The sequence below is a fragment of the Rhinatrema bivittatum genome, chromosome 8, assembly GCF_901001135.1.
Source record: "Rhinatrema bivittatum chromosome 8, aRhiBiv1.1, whole genome shotgun sequence".
Classification (NCBI taxonomy): domain Eukaryota; kingdom Metazoa; phylum Chordata; class Amphibia; order Gymnophiona; family Rhinatrematidae; genus Rhinatrema; species Rhinatrema bivittatum.
In genome coordinates this window covers 248,388,503-248,409,170 of record NC_042622.1, presented here as the reverse complement: position 1 = coordinate 248,409,170, position 20,668 = coordinate 248,388,503, and the positions used below count along the sequence as shown (strand labels likewise).

At 47.3% G+C, this 20,668-nt stretch overlaps 1 protein-coding gene across 3 annotated transcripts in view; it reads left to right on the top strand.

Moving 5' to 3' along the window:
- The window catches only part of SH3GL1 (SH3 domain containing GRB2 like 1, endophilin A2), a 247,787-nt gene that overhangs the window by 172,264 nt on the left and 54,855 nt on the right, over positions 1-20,668 (top strand). For all 3 annotated transcript variants that reach the window (XM_029614521.1, XM_029614522.1, XM_029614523.1), the window contains 4 exons: positions 7,164-7,297; positions 8,296-8,454; positions 8,863-8,966; positions 16,224-16,363. In XM_029614521.1, coding sequence (XP_029470381.1) covers positions 7,164-7,297; positions 8,296-8,454; positions 8,863-8,966; positions 16,224-16,363 — 537 coding nt within the window. The remainder of the gene's footprint in view (positions 1-7,163; positions 7,298-8,295; positions 8,455-8,862; positions 8,967-16,223; positions 16,364-20,668) is intronic.

Below are 20,668 nucleotides of genomic sequence, written 5' to 3'. Positions count from 1 at the left end.
ATGTTCTCTTACTTAGGTAAGCTGTGCTGAGTATACTGATGGAATAGATAAAAGGCCTTTATTAGCAGAGCATAAGTTCCTTTTGAGGTACATGTATTTTAATTGCCGTGTTAAGCCAGTCTGTTTGTTCTCTGTACATGATTTTATGGATAATTGTTAGGATTTTATATTCTATTCTAAATTTTATTGGTAGCCAGTGCAGGGATATCAGAACCAGTGTAACATGCGTTTCTTGGTACCAGTTAAGATTCTGGCTGCTGAGTTCTGTAATATCTGAAGTGGTCATATTGTAGATAAAGGTAATCCAAGTAAGAGAGAATTGCAGTAGTCTATATTGGTAAAAATGAGAAGTTGCAATTCTGTTCTAAAATCATCGGGGTTAAGAAAAGGCTTTAGCCTCCTCAAAGTTAATAGTTTGTAATAACCCTCTTTGATTTTTGTTGCAATGTGTGTCTTAAAATTCAGCTCACTATCATTATTCCCAGATAGCGAGCATATGGTACGGGATAAATTTTAGTTTTAAGGTCTTCCGTCGTCTTTGTGTGTTGTAGAATGGTTTCCTTTGGTAGCTGCTTTATTTATAAAATCCAGTCTGGGAGGAATGGACAAAGACAGGATAGCTGTGTTTTTGTCTTTCAAGTGCTCCACTGCCTCTTTAACCTGGTTTACAAACAAGTTTTTTGCCATTACACAGTGTCTTCAAGCTTTTCATGGATGTCTTTTCTGGCTTGGCTCAAATTGTCAAGACTTAATGTTCTTATTGATATTCCTCAAGCAGATGCTCTAGAAGCTGTCTCATCATATGTGGATCTTGTCATATGTTTTGTGTAGTCTCTGGCTTCTGTTACTATCTGAGTTAGTTTGATAGTCTGGGTTCATATGCTGAGTAAGGTCTTCTAGATTTTGAGTAGTGTTATAGATAAACCTAGCCATCTGTATCTAATGAACAGCTATTCTTGAAATCAATGTCACATGACAGGAAAAAAAGTTTCAATCTCGCATCCCTTTCCAGTGAGGGTGAATGAGTGTGTACTTTTCAGTCTTTTTAAGGCTGTTTTTACGACTATTGATTCATGGGGTATTTGAGCTTTTACATGCCCTGGACATCTTTGAATTTTGTATTTCATATCTACACTTTTTTCCACTGGTGATGTTGAAAAATGTATTTTCCTTATTTATTTATTTAACAGTTTTTCTATACCGACATTTGTAGGTACATCATGTCGGTTTACATTAAAACTTCAGATGGAAAAATACAAAGAAGAGGGACAACAAGTGGAACTTAAGCAACAACAGTGTTGCAGTTAGCGTAGGCTATATATGAGAACCTGAGAGAATCAACTAGATAGGTAACATGTTAACATAATAACATAACATTTGTGATTGTAGTTCTAATAGCAGTACTTTACATTGCTTCAGAGGTTGTATAAATTGGTATATATCATCATTCTGCGTCTTCTTCCAGCAGATTCAATTTATTTAGCACAGGCACTTCCTGAAGAAATGCTGGATATGTAGTATCTTCCGGCTGGGTTGTTCTACCAGTAGGTCCAGGTGATGAACCTGAAGATATATGTGCAGTTAAAGGTGCTTCAGAATATTCTGATGAATAAATTGAGTCTAAAGAAATCTCTGATTGGGTTTCTACTTCTAGCAATTGGTCAGGGCCTGCCGAAGACTTTGTGTCTTTTTTTTTTTGTTGATATCAGTTTCTCCTTTTTGAGATAATTCTCCCTGAGCATTGTGACTTGATATCTTAGGTTTTAAAGGTTCTTTATATCCATATAATTTGCTGCAAATTTCGACCATAATATATCTTCAAAAAAGTAGCCTCTTGGATGCAGTGGAATTTGCTTTTTATCTTCTGGGGCATGTCTGGCTGGTTCTAAGCATGTTGGAGAGTCTGTATGTAATACTGCACTCTAAACTATCATGATACCTTCTGACATGTTTAAGTCGTGGAGACAAATTTTTTCAATATTCTCTATTTTGCTTTTATGCTTTTTAGGTGGCAGCTACTCTGTAAGCATGTGATCATTGACAAAGCACTTGTTGCATCCGTCTGTCGCAGACGTCTGTGACTGCTCTGCCTTACCTCTTTTCTTCCCTTTTCCTCCTCCTTGGGCAAGATGGCTGCTTCCGTGCCGAGGGCCTCAGCGTCTCCAGCTCAGCATGGGTGTCCCAGTCCGCCTTGCTCATTCCCATGGCCTCCTAGGGCGCGCGCACGCACATCTCCTACACTCAAATACACATCATGGTGGGAACCTCGGGGGCGTCCCCACTGCATGATGTCAATACCTCCGGGTATTTAAAGCCTCCGCTACGCTTCCACCTTTGAGTTAGCAAAGACTTCGGTTTAACTACTCTGACCGCTCTAAGCTGCTCTACACTTCAGGGCCTCGCTCCGTTTAGAAGCTCTAGGCACCTGCTCCTCGGGGGTCTCTCGCTACCATCCACCCTTTGGGGCCTCAACTAACTAGACAACCGCTCCTCGGGGGTCTGTCTCTCTCCAGACTATCAGGTACTCGCTCCTCGAGGGCCTACCAGTCTATGTATCCTGCACCAGGGACCTGCAGTCCCACCATCTCATTACCAGAAAGACGCCTGCACTCCTTTGAGTACCTCTATGATCCGGTGATCCAACTCCATCCACCAGGCTTGGCGTTACCCGCACTGCGGGCTCCCACCTATCTTGAACATCAGGGTGAGATTCTTCATCTGAGACTGAACGCATTGGCACCTCGCGGACCTCTGTGCCTTATCTTCCTGCTTCATACCAACTATCTACAGCAGTACAATAAAGCCTTCCATTCATTCCGTGTCTGCTATTTGAGTTTAGCCTATCACTGTGGTTTCCCATAGGGCCCCTCCCCATGGGAGGAGTCATCTCCATAGCGACCAAGGGTCCACAATGCCACAAACACAACAGCACTTTAGCACTTGACTTGACAACAGTGATACTGTGCCATACATCAGCGTTTATTTTTCACACTATACACCATATGTCAACACCAACTCTGAGCTCTCACAGTTCCTTGGGCTATGAAATACACCTATGCATCAGTTGCTTTGGGTGCTTCTGAAGACTTATCAGTGCCCTTTTTGAACTATGGGACTTTTGATGTTTGTGAGATCTTTCTGGAGAAGATGGTATTTTTCCTTTTTCTATTCTCAGACCCATTTTGACAATTTTTAGCAAGTTATCTTTTATTTTTAGAGCTCTAAGACTGGGCACAGAGAGATGTGCTCCTAGGTGCAACAAGTCTTGTATCATGGTCTGTTCCTAAACATTTTAAGCACAGTTTGTGCTGGTCATGACTGTCCATCTTTTTTAATAGCATTTCTCACAATTTTAATGGTCTTCTACCTTTCCTCAATAACCTTTCATCCTGAGGTTTTTTTTGTTTGTTTTTTTTTAAACTGCAAGGAAATAGACCTAAGCTAAATCTAAAGCTAAACTGATAAAGCTAAAGAATCTAAAGGTGTTAAAGAATGTATTCTTTTAATGCAGCAAAGTTAGGAAAGACTTGTGATCCAACTGTTTGCAAAGCGGGACAAAATGAGACCGAGGTGGCTCGAGCAGCAACATTGGCATGCTGACAATCGTACATGCTCATGAAAATTCTAGTAAGACCTGAGCTAGGAGAGACTAGCTACCTGACTTGGTGCTGTTTGACGTCACCCATTGCAAAACCAACACTTTCAATAAGCTTAGGAGTGAGTGCCAAGGTGGTGGCCTGGATTGCAATTTGGTTGATGGACAGAGGGCAATGTGTGATGGTAAATGGAACTTACTCTGAAGAGAGAGCGGTGTTAAGCAGAGTGCCACAAGGATCTGTGGTGGGACCGGTTCTGTTCAGTATCTTCATGAGCGACATTGCGGACGGGATCTGCAACAGAGTGGACACACCGGAAGGAGTAGAGAGAATAAGATGGGATATAAGGAAGCTGGAAGAGTAGTCAAAGATATGACTGCTGAGATTCAATGCCAAGAAGTGCAGAGTCATGCATATGGGGTGTGGAAATCCGAAAGAACTGTATTTGATGGGATGGGGGGGGGGGGGGGGGGGCGGGGGAAGGGCTGATGTGCACGGAGCAGGAGAGAGACCTTGGGGTGATAGTGTCTAACGATCTGAAGTCGGCGAAACAATGTGACAAGGAGATAGCTAAAGCCAGAAGAATGCTGGGCTGCATAGAGAGGAATATCTAGTAAGAGAAAGGAAGTGATGATCCCCTTGTACAGGGCTTTGGTGAGGCCTCACCTGGAGTACTGTGTTCAGTTCTGGAGACTGTTTCTCCAAAGGGACAGAGACGGGATGGAGGTGGTCCAGAGAAGGGCGACCAAAAAGGTAGATGGTCTTCAACAAATGACTTATGAGGAGAGATTGAAGAACCTAAATATGTATACCCTGGAGGAGAGGAGGAGCAGGGGTGATATGATACAGACTTTCAGATACTTGAAAGGTTTTAATGATCCATGGTCAACAACATACCTTTTACGTTGGAAAAAAATCACGATTTGAAGCTCCAGGGAGGAAGAATCAGAACCAAGGTCAGGAAGAATTTCTTCACAGAGAGGGTGGAGGATACCTGGAATGCCCTTCTGGAGGAAGGGGTGAAGACTAAAACTGTGAAGGATTTCAAAGAGGCATGGGATAAACACTGTGGATCTATAAAGGCTAGAGGATGGGAATGAAGAGAAGAGCCATGGGGGTGGATTACTGGAGTGGAGGCTACTACCTGGTGATTACTACTCTTACTCAATAAGCCTTCGCACTGTTAATGCAACTCCAACATTGCTCTCTGCTTCAACGGCAGGAGGAAATGTGGAAAAGAGGATTTGCATTCAGACAACAACCAACAAGGACTGAACTTCACAATCTGGGTAAACATATAAGCATGGGAGTAGCTTGCTTTTACGGCGGTTACTACCCTAACCCAATTAAGCCTCATACATCAGACTTAAAATGCATATACAGCGTTGATCTCTGCTTCAACGGCAGGGGGAAATGTGGAAAAGAGGATTTGCATTCAGACAATAGCCAACAAGGACTGAACTTCACAATCTGGGTAAACAAATAAGCGTGGGAGTAGCTTGCTTTTACGGCGGTTACTACCTAAACCAATTAAGCCTGATACATCACTTTGAATGCATATACAGCGTTGCTCTCTTCTTCAGTGGCAGGGGAAGATGTGGAAAACAGGATTTACATTCAGACAACATCCAATAAGGCATTGATCTGTGCAGTCTGGGTAAACAAGCATCGGGGTAACTTGCTTGATGCGGCAGTTACCATTTACCATTAAGCCTTATGCTACCTTTGATGCTACTCCAACATTACTCTCTGCATCAATGGCAGGGGATGGCAGGAAATTTGAATCAAACAGTTACAAACAAGGGCCCTGAACTTGGTGGTTGGTGAAACAGGTAAGTATGAGAAAATAAGTGAGGGAGCTAGCTAGGCAGACTGGATGGGCCGATTGGTCTTTTTCTGCTGTCATTTCTATGTTTCTATATAATACAAAGTACTGCCATTTGGTCTAGAAACAGCTGAACATAGCCATCTCCAAGTTTTTACTACCCATTGAATCAAACCAGTTAATCTAAGGCTAGGTGGGATCTTAGAAGGCAATGTATCTAGGTCAAATTAAAAAAATCTGAACAATATTTATTTATTTATTTGAACATTTTTATATACAGATACTAGTAGGGGAACATCATATCGGTTTACATAAACTAAAGTATAGCAAACAGGCTTTACAGAGAACTATGAACTGGATTATGAACAGCTTAGAACAGGCTAATGGATGAGTAAAGGAAGATGGGTTGCCAAGAAGAACAAGGGGAAATATCAACCACTTATAGCAACAGCTTAAACTTAAGTTAGAACAGAAGAACAGGGAATATAAACAATATTTGTTCCACCTCCACAGACGTATAATAGGTGTTATACACCTGAGGAATTAGACCTAATTCATCTTGTTCAATTGGCATCATTAATATGTGTAAAGCAATTCTTGCATTTACCCCTCAAAAATTCCCTTAACTTTACTAATCAAAGCTGCTACATTTTTTAGTCAAATACTTGAGTAGTGGTTGAAAAACATATAGCCATTTAGGAAATATCATATGCAGTAGATGAATCCTAACAATTAAAAGAATCTGGAAACCTAGCCCAGGGCTTCTCAACCCATTCGTCAGGGTACACCTAACCAGTCAGGTTTTCAGAGTATCCACAATGAATATGTATGAGAGAGATTTGCATGCACTGCTTCCATTGTATGCAAATCTATTGCATGCATATTCGTTGTGGATATCCTGAAAACCTGACTGGCTAGGTGTGCCCCAAGGACTGGGTTGAAAAATATTGACCTAGCTTGGTAGTATAGAGCAAATGGGGAAACTTCTTAGACCAGGGGTGGGCAATTCCAGTCCTCGAGGGCCACAAACCTGTCGAGGTTTTAGGATATCCTAATGAATATGCATGACATAGATTTGCATACAACTGAGGCAGAGTGCATGCAGATCTCTCTCATGCATATTCATTAGGGATATCCTGAAAACCAGACGGGTTTGTGGCCCTCGAGGACCGGAAGTGCCCACCCCTGCCTTAGACTGTAAGGTCATGACATCTCTGGGCAAAAAGATTCCCAAATACTTAAAAGTCCCCTGCCCATTTTAAAGGGAATTGAGATCTCCATAGGTCTTTCACCTCATCCAGCATGGCCAAGGCATCAGATTTGGTTGTTTTTTCAACCCAGCAGTTTCCCCATTTTCTTAAGAATTCCTGTAAAATGCACTGTAAAGATTCAAATAGGTCAAAAACATGCAGCATTTTCTGATTACATTTTGATAACAATTTTAAACTCTGAGAAGACCCATCCTGACTCCAGAAATTATCCATTCTTGTCTAGTACATTGAAGAAGAGGCTCAAGACAAACAAAAGTGGTGAGAGTGGACATCCTTGTCTAGATCTCTTTCGTAATACAATTTCCATGGAGGAAGTACCATTGATCATTACCTCTTTAGAAGCTCTATGATATAGAGCTTGAATAACCTGGACAAACATGAAGGCCCACCTAACTCTGTCAGATGTCTTGCTGAGCTCTATCTAACTTTGATTCCTATCACGCTCTCTTCTCTCCCACCCCACCCAAAAAGGTGATGCCCTTCTGGATGCCGGAGAATCCATGAAACGATTGGCTGAAGTGAAGGACTCTCTAGATATTGAAGTCAAACAAAACTTTATTGACCCCCTACAGAACCTGTGTGACAAAGACTTGAAAGAGATTCAGGTAGTCTGATTTCAAAGGGTGTTTGTGACTTTTTTATTTTTTCATTTAAACCTCCTGTTTCCTGTTATTTGCTTCTAGGAACCATTTCATTCTGGATACAAGAACTGCAGAAAAAAACAGAAAGATTAAATTAATGTTCCCTAGTGCAGGAAGATTTTTAGTCCATGGGAGGGCTGGACAACCATAGATAAAATATTGTTAGTGTAGGTGCTTAAACCCTGCTTTTGCAGCAGGACTCGGACAGTCTGTCAGTGTAGAGTTTCCACTATGGATGACGGTATTTTTATACTCCAGTCTCTTATATCTGCAGCTCTACTGGCTTGTTTAGCATGGCTGTAAACACTGGTGATAACCTTGGATATGATGATCCATTTCTCAGTGGGTTTACATGCCATCCAGTTGAAAATAACACATGGAGAAAGAGATGGGTTTGAAGCAGAACTTGTGTATAAGAGGGTTATGGAGATGTTACACTACTGCTCAAGTGCAAAACACTGGCTCATTGCCAGTCTGTCTACCTGCATTCAAGCTCACATCACTGCTTCAGCTACTGGGCATAAGATGAATGCATCCAGGTGCAGAGGCTCATGTTGAGATCTTTCATGGCTTGTAGGTCTTCTATCACTACTCTGACATGTAGGAAGGGGATAAAGAGAAAACACCCTGGTAGGCCATTCTGTTCTTTCTTAGGATTGAGGAATCCAGACTTTGTTAAACATAGAAAATATGAAATCTGTTTAAAAAAAAAAAAAAATTCTGCTTTTTGCATTATTCCTAGTTCTAACTGGTTTCTGCCAGCACATGAGCACAGACTGTTTCAGGTACTTATCTGCAGTTTTATTAATCTGGCAGTGTGTGCCTAGGCTGCTGTTGCTTTACATGTGACTTCACATGCTTCCTCAGGTTCTGAAGATGCAAAATAAAAAGCTTTCTTGAGTGGGTGTGACAGATGGCACCATTGCCTTTGATCTTTGTACCCACTCCTGTTCCTCTTGCAGCATCACTTGAAGAAGCTGGAAGGCCGGCGCCTCGACTTTGACTACAAGAAGAAACGACAAGGGAAGATTCCAGATGAGGAACTGCGTCAGGCCATGGAAAAATTTGAGGAATCCAAGGAGGTGGCAGAGACCAGCATGCATAACCTGCTGGAGACAGACGTAAGGGGCCCTGGGCACATCATATGCAGCATGGGGTTTGCATACCTCCCTGTGAGGATGCTGAATTCATATCATTGTTTGTGGCCAAGTCTATTTAATCTTGGCCTGCAGCAGCCCTTACTCTCAGTGCTCCATTACCAACACAAACCCAACATCTCATTGATTCTGTCAAATGCTACAGCATGTGAATATCTGGTATCAATCTGTTGCCTTTCCTTGGCTATATGATTAAAATCCCTGGATACATTTTCCAGCTGCTGTATCTGTTTATATTTCTCCAACCCAAATAATGAAAAGTTTAAGGATGCCCTACCCTGTTGAGGACTAATGTTAATGACTGCAGTTACCCCTCCTGTGCAAGGATGTGCTGTGTTTAATGGCAGATGGACATGTACATCTTTCTTGCAGATTGAGCAAGTGAGCCAGCTCTCAGCCCTAGTGGATGCTCAGCTAGACTATCACAAGCAAGCTGTGCAAATCCTAGAGGAGCTGACTGATAAACTCAAGGACAGGTAAGAAGAGGCTGCTGTGTGTAACAAAAACTGATTCCGCAGCTACACAGTTATCCAACTCTGGAAAGAGAAAAAGCAACTTTTTTTTTTTTTTCACATTTCTGCTCTTCTGTGATTTATCTACTTTTACAGGTTCTATTAAAGCTTCTTGAGTCTGTGTTTTGGGTTCAGACCGCACACAGTGGAATTATACCCAAGAGGCTTACATATACATGCTAGTCAGGTCAAAGGAGAGAACTACCCAAGGGATTAACCTGTATACCAACAGGAATGTGCCTCAGGAGCTTAAACAGTAAACATACTGGCCAACTCTAGGGTTATAACCAGGGGCTAGAACCCAGGATCTTAACACACACACATACACACACACTTGATACATTTATTTGAGCAATAAGATGATAGAACAGAGAATAAATAAAATCAGATAATACAGAAGACTTGTTTGCAGTTAACAATTACTAAAGAGAATGCCTAAATATGTGTATGTATATATCATAAAGCTTACATTTTTTATGTCAAACCCAAGGAATCAGTCTGCTCTGCCACTTCCAGAAGTATGAAGTATGTATGATTTAATCTCTATTTTCCTGTCGTGTAGCCAGATGGACTCAGAACAAGTGGGTATAGTGTGCTTGTGCTAGCAGTTGGAGACGGATCTGACGTCAGCACGGGTACATATACCCCCACAGGAAGTGAAGCTCTTCAGTAATTTCCGTCTCCAAAGCAGTTTGGAGAGCCTGCACGCTCGCTGAGCGTGTTTCCAATCTACTTTCTATTTTCTACTTTCTACTTACCAAATTTCTACAGGAACATCGAGCCCCGCACTCCTGCGGTGATACCATTCGGTCCCTCCCCTAGTTGAGTTTCCCGAGGTGATTTCTGTGGTCCCTCGGAGGTTAGGCCTCTGTCCGGTGGCCGAATTGCGGCAGGGACCAAGCCCCCGAGCAGGAAGGCTTGGGTCGGGCTAAGAGGCGCCTCGGTCCCGGCGTGGACTTGGGAAGCAGCGGGTGCATTCCTCAAGCGCGGCGGTGAAGGTATTTCCCCTCTCCCCCCGCAGCCAGAGACCGCCCGGGTTTCAGCCGGGAAGCGCCGAGGATCAGGTAAGGCGCAAAACCTTTACTTTTGGTCTCCGAAGTTCGAGGATCATCGGCGTTGCCTGTATGTGGCACGCCACGGAGGTCGCCATTTTGTTGGCCCTGTTCAGGTATTGAGCGCCCATGATAGGCGCCTGTATCGTATTGAGCGCATATTGTGTTTAGCGTATATTGCTGACCGCATATTATTGAGCGCATATTGTATTTAGCGTATATTGCTGACCGCATATTATTGAGCGCATATTGTGTTTAGCGTATATTGCTGACCGCATATTATTGAGCGCATATTGTATTAAGCGTATATAGCTGTCGCGTATTGTTGAGCGCGTATTGTTGAGCGCATATTGCTGCCGCATATTAATCAGCGCGCAATGGAACAATTGAATGCCCCGGTGTCCCCGGCGGCGGCGCCTCCTGATTCCGGCGTGAAAGCTCTCGGCCTCTGCTCAGCATGCCAGCTCAGAGCCACGCACAGCGAGGAGCCAGACTCCTTTTGTGCCCAATGTGAGGAGGCAGTGGGAGCCTCGGGCCAGGACCAGTCTCAACCGAGGTTTGTTGACAGTTCCCCAGGGACCACCCTGGATCTCGCAGGCAGTCTCGAACAACCTGGGATCCCGGTGGACCTGGTACCCCGACCACTTGAGACCACCTCCATTTCCTGGGTGGATCTCTTTAAGGGGATCCATGCCTTTGTACAGATGCAATCAACTTCCCATCCAGGCCCTGCTGCTGCTGCTCCTATTGCTGCGGCTCCGGTTGCTGCTCCAGCGGATCCTGCCCCCTGGACCTTCACGCCCTTATCGTGGGCAAGTACACCCGCCTCCGGGCAGTCCGGTTCAGGCGGACCCTGATGTCTCGGAGACTGAATCAGAACCCTCCGAGGAGGAGGAACTTCCCTCGGGGATGGAGCCATATCGAACCATGAGGCGGTTCTTTCCCAAGGAAGATCTCTCCGACCTAGTATCTCAGTGCCTGGCGGAGTTGGATATTTCAGGCCCCAGCACTACGGTGCCGTCTACACAGAACCCTCTGCTGGAAGGTCTTCAGCCTACAGCCTGCCACTTTCCCTTCTTGCAAGCCGCACAGCAACTGATAGTTCTGGAATGGACTGCACCAGCGGCCTCATTCAAAGGGGGTCGGGGCCTGATAGGCATGTACCCCCTGGATCCGGCAATCAAGGAGATGCTGGCATGCCCTCAGGTGGACACCTTGGCTAGCGCGGTGGTCAAGCGCACTACCATTCCAGTTGAGGGGGGGGCGGCCCTCAAGGAGGCTCACGACCGGCGACTGGACGCCATCTTGAAACAGACATTTGAGGTGGCAGCTCTGTCTTTGCGAATCGCAACCTGCTGCACAGTGGTGACGCGTTCCTGTTTGTCACAGGTCAGGAACAATGCTCCGGCAGCGGACATGGAGTCCGCTCTTTCATTCCTCACGGATGCTGCATCTGACCTTGTCCGTACAACAGCCAAGGGGATCTCATCTTCTGTGGCTGCCAGGAGGCAGCGCTGGATACGGAATTGGTCAGCGGATGCTCCTTCGAAGACACGCCTCACCAGAATGCCTTTAGGGGTTCTTTCCTGTTCGGCAGCGACCTTGATAAACTAGCCAGCACATGGGGTGCCTCTCAAATACCTCGACTGCCGGAGGATAGGTTCAAAAGGAACCAGCGCGCCTTTCCAAGGCCTTCCAGAGGCAGAAGCTCTCAACGCTTCATTCCCTATAGGGGTCGCTACCAGGCACCTCGTCCTCAGGCCAGGAACCAGTCCTTTCAGCCCAAGCAACAGAAGAGGGGAGCCGGCTCGGGTGCAGGCCCCGGCCGCGCCTCCCAATGACATTCAGCCGATCCATCTGGGGGACGGGGCCATAGGGGGCAGGTTAACCCTCTTCTACCCCAGATGGGTCGAGATTACGTCGGACCAGTGGGTCCTCGCCATCATCCGAGAGGGTTATTTTCTGGACTTCCATCATCTTCCTCCGGACAGGTTTGTGGAATCTTCGTGTCCAATCCACAAGAAGGCAGCATTGGAAGCTACCCTGGCGAGGCTCCTGTCCTTGAGAGCCATAATCCCGGTACCTGCACGGGAAATGAATTCTGGGCATTATTCCATTTATTTCATGGTACCCAAGAAAGAGGGCACCTTCCGGCCCGTACTGGACCTCAAGTCAGTCAACCGATACTTACGCATGGAAACCGATACTTACGCATGGAAACTCTGCGCTCAGTCAAGAACGCAGTGCAGCCAGGAGAATTCCTCACGGCCTTAGATTTATCAGAAGCCTACCTGCATATCCCGATTCACCAGGATCATCAGCACTACCTACGCTTCAAGGTACTGGGACGTCATTTCCAGTTCTGGGCTTTGCCCTTCGGGCTGGCCACGTCACCGTGGACCTTCACCAAGGTGATCGTAGTAGTAGCAGCGGCGCTCAGACGGGAAGGAATCCTCGTCCATCCCTACCTAGACGATTGGTTAATCAGGGCGAAATCACGAGAGGAGAGCCATCGGGCAACCAGCAGAGTGATCGCCCTTCTGGAACGCCTGGGATGGGTAGTCAACCTAAACAAGAGTTGCCTACAGCCTTACCAATCTCTGGAATATCTGGGAGTCCAGTTCGACACCCAGGCAGACACGGTCAGTCTCACCACCAAGAGAAGATTAAAACTTCAGACGCGTCTTCGGTCCTTGATGGGAGCCCGTCGGCCCACAGCTTGGGATTACCTGCAGGTTCTCGGTCTCATGGCATCCACCCTGGAAGTGGTACCCTGGGCAAGGGCCCATATGAGACCTCTACAAAGCTCCCTGCTCTCTCGCTGGAGTCCCCGCTTCTGGCATTACTCCATGCATCTACCTCTACCAGCCAGAGTGCGGACTCAGCTACGGTGGTGGTTGCAGTCCAACCACACGAGCAGGGGGTCAAAGATGTCCTCCCCCACGTGGACTCTGCTCACCACAGATGCCAGCCTGAGCGGATGGGGAGCACACTGCGAAGAACTCACCGCCCAAGGACGGTGGAGCAGGGGAGAGTCAGGGTGGAACATCAACCGACTAGAGGCACGGGCAGTCCGGTTAGCCTGCCTGCGATTTGCTCACAGACTGAGGAACAGAGCAGTCGGAGTGATGTCGGACAACGCCACCACGGTGGCATACATCAACCGACAGGGCGGAACCAGAAGCCAACAGGTGTCCCTCGAGATAGCCCCGCTGATGGCTTGGGCAGAGGCGAATCTTCAGGACATCTCCGCCGTCCACATTGCCGGAAGGGACAACACCACGGCAGACTTCCTCAGCAGAGAAAGCCTAAATCCGGGGGAATGGCAGCTGTCGCCCACAGCCTTCCAGATGATTGTGGATCACTGGGGGATTCCAGACATGGACCTACTAGCGGACAGGTCCAATGCTCAAGTACCCAGATGCTTCAGCCGCAAGCGAGATCCGTTCTCTCAAGGGATCGACGCCCTGGTTCAGCCATGGCCCCCAGGGGCCCTGCTATACGCCTTTCCTCCGTAGCCCCTGCTGGGCACCCTTATCCACAAGATTCGGAAGTACCGGGGCCTAGTTCTTCTAGTGGCACTAGACTGACCAAGAAGACCCTGGTACGCGGACATGAGAAGACTACTGGCAGGGGAGCCACTTCCCCTGCCTCCGCTCCGGGACCTGCTACGTCAAGGTCCCATCCTTCACGAGGATCCGGCTCAATTCTCTCTTACGGTCTGGCCATTGAGAGGGCTAGACTGAAGAAAAGAGGTTACTCGGAGCCAGTGATAGATACACTCCTCCGAGCGCGCAAGTTCTCCACATCCCTCACCTACGTCAGGATTTGGAGAGTGTTTGAAGCCTGGTGCGACACTCATGGCACCAATCCACATGCGACTGCTATCCCTATTGTTCTGGATTTCCTGCAGGATGGGCTTCAGAAGGGTCTATCCCTAAACTCCATCAAGGTTCAGGTGGCTGCGCTGTCTTGCTATGGTCCCAGGAGGGATGGCAAGACCATTGCCACGCATCCAGATGTTTCTCGCTTCCTGAAAGGAGTTAAGCACATTCGTCTGCCTCTGAAGTGGCCAGTGCCTTTGTGGAACCTCAACATAGTTTTGGATTTCCTCGCAGGATCCACCTTCAGACCCCTTTGGGGCCTGTCTCTCCGTTCTCTCACTTTGAAGATGGTGTTCTTGCTGGCTGTATGTTCAGCACGCCGCATCTCAGAGCTACAAGCACTGTGTCTTGCTGTGATCCCTTTCTCAGAATCACTACTGAGGCTATCCATCTTCGCACGGTTCCATCCTTCTTGCCTAAGGTAGTCTCACAATTTCACCTCAACCAGACCATATCCCTGCCTACCACGGCGGGTTTGAAGAAATCAGAAGAAGGGCGTTTGCTTCGCCATCTTGACATCAGCAGATTGCTGCCCAGATATCTGGAAATGACAGAAACAGTACGAAAGACTGACCATCTGTTCGTCCTTCACAGCGGGAAGAAACAAGGAGAAGTGGCCTCTCGGCCCACAATCGCCCGCTGGATTAAAGAAGTCAACAGAGCGGCCTACGTAGAGGCCGGGAAGTCACCGCCTCTACAAGTCAAGGCCCATTCTACCAGAGCCCAAGCAGCATCTTGGGCTGAATCTAGGATGCTGTCGCCTGCAGAAATATGTAAAGCGGCGACATGGTCCTCCCTCCATACCTTCTCCGGGTTCTACCGTCTGGATGTCCAGGCCAAGGAGGACACAGCATTTGCGAGGGCAGTCTTGCGCGGTCCTCAGGCAGCCTCCCGCCCTTGTCCGGGAGTAAAGCTTTTGTACATCCCACTTGTTCTGAGTCCATCTGGCTACACGACAGGAAATGGTGAGATTACTTACCTGATAATCTCGTTTTCCTTAGTGTAGACAGATGGACTCAGCATCCCGCCCAGCTGCCTGTAGTCATTGGTTTCACCGATGCAAGGTAAGCCTTATCACTTCTTACATGAGTGCGTCCACTCTGCCAGGTGTCGACGCCTTCCGGTTGGGAATGCTGGCGGTCTCCAGCTACTATCAATCGGTCAGGGGAATCCTGTTTTCACTATTTCATTGAGCGTCAGTACACATATATCCATAACAGCTTTTGCAAGGAAGATTACTGAAGAGCTTCACTTCCTGTGGGGGTATATGTACCCGTGCTGACGTCAGATCCGTCTCCAACTGCTAGCACGAGCACACTATACCCACTTGTTCTGAGTCCATCTGTCTACACTAAGTAAAACGAGATTATCAGGTAAGTAATCGCACCATTTTATACTAGAAAAAAGCAGTTGCGTGAGACTGGAATTTGTAACTGCTCAAAGCAGAAGTGATGTCCCCTCCCTCTCAATATTATCCATTCAGACTCTTGGACTAGTATATCTGTATATACCTTTGTACCTGGGAACTGCCTTGGCACTAACTCCAGTTTCCAGATTCTTTCCTGAGAATTCACATAAGCATGTTAGCCTAACATTTCTACATGGTTCTCAAAGCAGTTCTCAGAAGCATTTTATTATAAGCAGCATAACAGTTCCCTTTTCTATATCCATAACACTTTCTGAGTCAGGCTGAGTGTGGCCATCACCCAGACAAACTCAAAAAGACCACATTGCACTCAGTTATCCAACTCTGTGTTCCATATGAGCTGTGGAGCCTGGAAGAATTGGTTAGATATACAAAAGAGTTTTAAAGTTGCAGCTTTGTACAAGCCACAGACCTGTAGAACACAGGTTCTAGTCTTTCCTATGCCACTTCTGCAAAACATAAGTTTTTTTTTTATCTCCCTGTGTTCACATCAGGATCGGCAGGGGTTTCTTTACCATATAATTCTCCCCAAAGTGGTGTATATCAACAGCTGTAGATGAGAAAGTTATGCCAAGAGTTGTTATAAAGGAGAAGTTGACAATTTGTCATCTTGTCTCTTTTGTAAGGTTGTTTTTTGGGTTTTTTTTTGCATGATAAAGCTTTTGCTATCTTCCTCCCTATAATTTTATGGGTCTTGATCCCAAGACGTGTAACCTTTTAGGATTATATACTGATGTTTAATTGGTTTATAGTTGACAGGATCCTTGAGCAAGGTCTGCATTTCCATATTAATTTGTGTGATGTCTCCAGCATGCTGTATGTAATTTTCATGTTAAGGATATGTTCTGTTCTGTTGAAGGATAAGAGAAGCATCTTCCCGACCTAAGCGAGAATACAAACCAAAGCTGAGAGAGAACTACGACTTTGGAGAAGCCAGCCAGTCCAATGGAGGGTTTTCCTGTAATGCATCTGTCCGAGTGCCGGGTAGAGAGGTCCCAGGTGCGTGGTAGATACTTACATGACAAAACAACTTGAAGGTAGATCAGTGTCAGCTGGAGGCAGATCACATATGAATAGGTAGCTGAATTACATCACATGTGTACACATTCTTTAAAAAAAAAAAAAAAAAAAAAAAAAAGTTTGCATGCATGGGCAATTGAGCTTGAGGTAGAAAACACCTGAAAAGAGTGGGTAGAGATCTGTGGAAGTTAGTACAAATTTCCTAAATGAATTTGAGTGGAAGATCCAAATTTGGATTATTTCAAAACTCAATGGCAAGACATGGGAGGAGGCCCAGGTATAGGATTTAAGTATGAAACTCGTAAGAGCCATTGAAGATGATAGGACCTGGAATAGCCTACTGGCAGAGGTGGTGCAAACCAACAATTTAACAGAATTTAAGTATGTTTAGGAAAGATATGGAGGGCAGTTATAGATACAGGATTGAGAGCTCTGGTAAGACATGGGTGTGGGCAGTTGGCTTTGATTTAAGTATAGGCATTTTATATGCTTATCCAATGTGTTAAAAAAAACCCCAAAAAAAACCAACTGAGTGAACTAAATGGGCTTGACTGGTCATCTACTGTGTTACTACGTTTTGGCTTTTGTTTTCAGACACCCCCCCATCCCAATTTAAATAGTCCAGGAAGGGCCAACTGATGGAGGAGTTATGGCAATTGAGGGACACGTTTGCGTGTTTTCTTGTCTTACCTAGTGATTTTTTTTCTGGAGAAAAAATAACACAAAGTAGCCACTCATGTAAACATATTATTGGATGCAGTATAACGTTTGGAATTAAGACTACACTTGACAGATTAGGAGAAATAATTCTTGGAAGCTTTAGTGGCTAAAAAGTGTATAACAAGATAGCTTGACCTCAGAAGTGGGTAGAATGGGGTAAACCATGATACAGGATTGTGGAGGAAGCCTAGGTGCCTGGCTCCTGGCCTCAGGCCCTTTGCTGCAGTGACCAGACTAGGAATAGTGGAAGGAAGGAGCTGTTAAAATAGAGGGAAAAATCCCAGGGTTATTGAAAATGAAGGCTCATGTTGACTCATCAGAGCATTGATTCTGAGTGTGTTGGAAGGAGGAAAAAGGAAGAGCTACTAGACAAAACGGGTGGGAGTGGGAAGCATCCTGTACCCCTCAAAATCAATGCCTTATTGAAGTAGATGTCTGCAAGTCTACTTTCATAGAGATTCCATACCAATTTCAAAACCGCGCAGCAGATGGCCAAGCCAGTTGCATACAGCATAGTCCAGCTGTTCCAAAGCGCATGGCTTATTTTAGGATTCATTTTATGAAGTAAGAATTGTAAACAAAGAAACTTGGCATCTATTTTAAAATGGCTGATTATCTTATGCATGGTTTACTGTTAAAGTTAGTTTAAAAAAAAAAAAAAGATGGATATGAATATGCCCAAGCTGGCGCTGTATACAGTGCTCCCAGGATAACAGAATAAATTAAAAGTTCAGAATAAAGAAAACTCCAGATTTAGATGGCTTGAAGGCTGTCCTTGGGGTGATAGTTGCAAAATAGGGATTGTTCCCACTCCAGAGAAAATAGCATGGAAAGTAAAAGCCATCGTCTCTGGCATAAGAACATGCTATACTGGGTCAGACCAAGGGTCCATCAAGCCCAGCATCCTGTTTCCAACAGTGGCCAATCCAGGCCATAAGAACCTGGCAAGTACCCAAAAACTAAGTCTATTCCATGTTGCCGTTGCTAGTAATAGCAGTGGCTTTTTGTTGCTTTTTTGGATGGTTGCTATTCATCTAGCTTCCGACTGATCCTCCTCTGAGCCTGCTAAGCTGCCACTGCCTGAATATGCAACTGGGGAAGGAACAGAAAACACTAGTTCCCTGTACGTACCAGGATCAGTCCAGGACACCTGGGTTGTGACTCCGCACCAGTAGATGGAGACAGACTAAAACTTGTGGGCGGAGCCATATAGGACCCTGTGCCAGTCACAGCCCCTCAGTCTTTCTCTGTCTCCAGTAGATGGTGCAGGTGCAGTCACAGCCCCTGCCTGGCATGATTCTGTTAGTCGGTCAGGTCCGGTTATTTTTTTAAGTAATTTTGTGTTTTTGAGGTAAGCTTAGGTGCGCTTTTCAAAGTAGGTGTTTTCTCTTGGTGAGTAAAGTCTGTCCGCCCTGCCTCCCAGGGGGGTTGAGAGGTCCTGAGGGGACTACCCTCCCCTGGTCGAGGCCGCTGCTAGGGTCGAGGACCCGGCTTGCCTAGTAGCAACGTCAGGGGTGACACCGGGGAGCCCGGTTCACTCACCCCTGCAGGAAAAGGGCTCCAGAACCAAGGACAGCTGCAAGCTTTGTAAAAAAAAAAAAAAAAAAAAAAAGGGTTTTTGTTTTCGTTGTGCCGGCTCTCCGTTTCCTCGCGTCTTCGCTCCGTTTTTTAGGGGGGGGGGCGCCGGTAGCAGAAGGGAGGTCGCCGATTTTGATTTTTAAGTTTAGTTTGAATTTCGCCGCCCGTTTTTTCGCCGCGCTCGCCGGCATGCCACGAGGGTCGGCCTGCCCGGCCTGCGGCTCGGCTCGCGCGCGCTTTTCGCAGCAAGGCCTCTGCAGCTCCGGTCGCACGGGCGGAGAAGGAGTGTCCGGAGCGCCTCGGGGGGCCCAGTCCAGAACCGCGCGATCGCCGCCGCGCGGGGGGGGGGGCTCGGCTGCTAGGCCCCAAGATGTGCGAGCGCGGCAGCCATTTTAAATTCCGGCCGCGAAATCGCTCGGTTCACAACAGGGGATACAGCCCTGCCCCCCGCGCTTTCCCTGCAGCGGGGTCCGGCGGGGGGGGTCCCCACGGAGGGGCCTCGTTCCCCGGTGGCTCCCGCGGATTATTCTTCAGATGTTATCTGATTTTGCGCTCCTGTTGCTCGGGGTTTTCAAATATAAGTGTATTTAGCGCAGCCGGAGGGGCGTCGCGGGGGGGGGCCACCCGCAGGTCTGCTCCAAAGAAAAGAAGACTATGGATGTTGCGGGGGGCTCTCGGGAGCCCTCGCGGGGGAAGCATCCGCCGCGTGGCGTACCTCAGGAGTCTGCGATGGAATCTTCATCGGCAGTTGACTCAGAGTCTCCAGTGGAGTCCCTGATGGGGGCAGAGGAGGCGGCTGCGGACGGTCCCGTCCCTGATGGGGGCCGAGGAGGCGGCTGCGGATGGTCCCGTCCAGCCCAGCGCGGGCAAAGGGGCACTAGCCGTGGAGGGGGATGACCCCAAGGTGGTACGGCTATTTCGCAGGGAGGAACTGTCCCCGCTAACTCCAGCAATTCTTCAGGAACTGGCAATGGAGGCTCTGCCGGGGGGGGGGGGCCCGTCGAGAGGCAAACATGGATCCACCGAGAGGCAATCATGGATCCGGTGCTCTTAGGTCTCACGGGGCCGACATTAGTATTTCCTTTTCAATTTTCATTTCCTGTTCAGTGAATGGGACACGCCGGAGTTACGATTGAAGGTCAGTAAGGCCATGGACAAGCTTTACCCGCTACCGGAGGATGTGCTGGCGCTCCTTCGCCTGCCGAAGGTGGATTCCGCTGTCTCTGCGGTGACTAAGAGCTCGACTATTCCGGTTACGGGAGCCATGGCTCTCCGGGATATACAGGATAGGAAGCTGGACGTGTAACTCAAGAAGATTTTGAGGTGTCTGCCCTGGGTGTGCGGGCTACCTTCTGTACCAACTTCGCTATGTGAGCGAGTCTGCGCTGGGCCCAAGTTCTTCAGGCGAACGCAGGTCTGTCGGCGGAAGAGGCATCACAGGCAGATAGGTTGGAGGCAGCAATAGCGTATGGGGCAGATACTCTCCAAGATTTGCTGCGTACATCCGCTAGGTCCGGGGTGGCGGCTGTATCGGCGCGTCGCCTGCTGTTGCTGCGCAACTGGGCTGCAGATGGTTCGTCCAAAGCAGCTGCCCGAGGACAGATTCAGGGCGCGCTCCTTCTGTTTGGCCAGATCCCGGTTCCAAGGGCCCAGGAATTCGCGTCCTCGAAGGTCTACCGGTCCTTCTTATAGGTCAGCTTCCTCCTGTAACCATCAATGGCAGCAGTCCTTTCAGGGTACACGCTTCGGTAGACAGGGTGGAGCCCCGTCGGCGAAGGGGCCAGGATAACATCGGGCCAGTGGGTCCTCAACGTGATAACGCACGGCTACGCATTAGATTTTGTTCGTTCCCCAGCACACTAATTCCTGGGCTCGCCGTGCAAGGCTCCCAAAACGAAGGCAACAGTGCTAGACACCATCCGGCGCTTGGAACATTTGGGAGCCATTTCCTCCGCTCCGGTCAGTCAGCACAGTAAAGGACGTTAC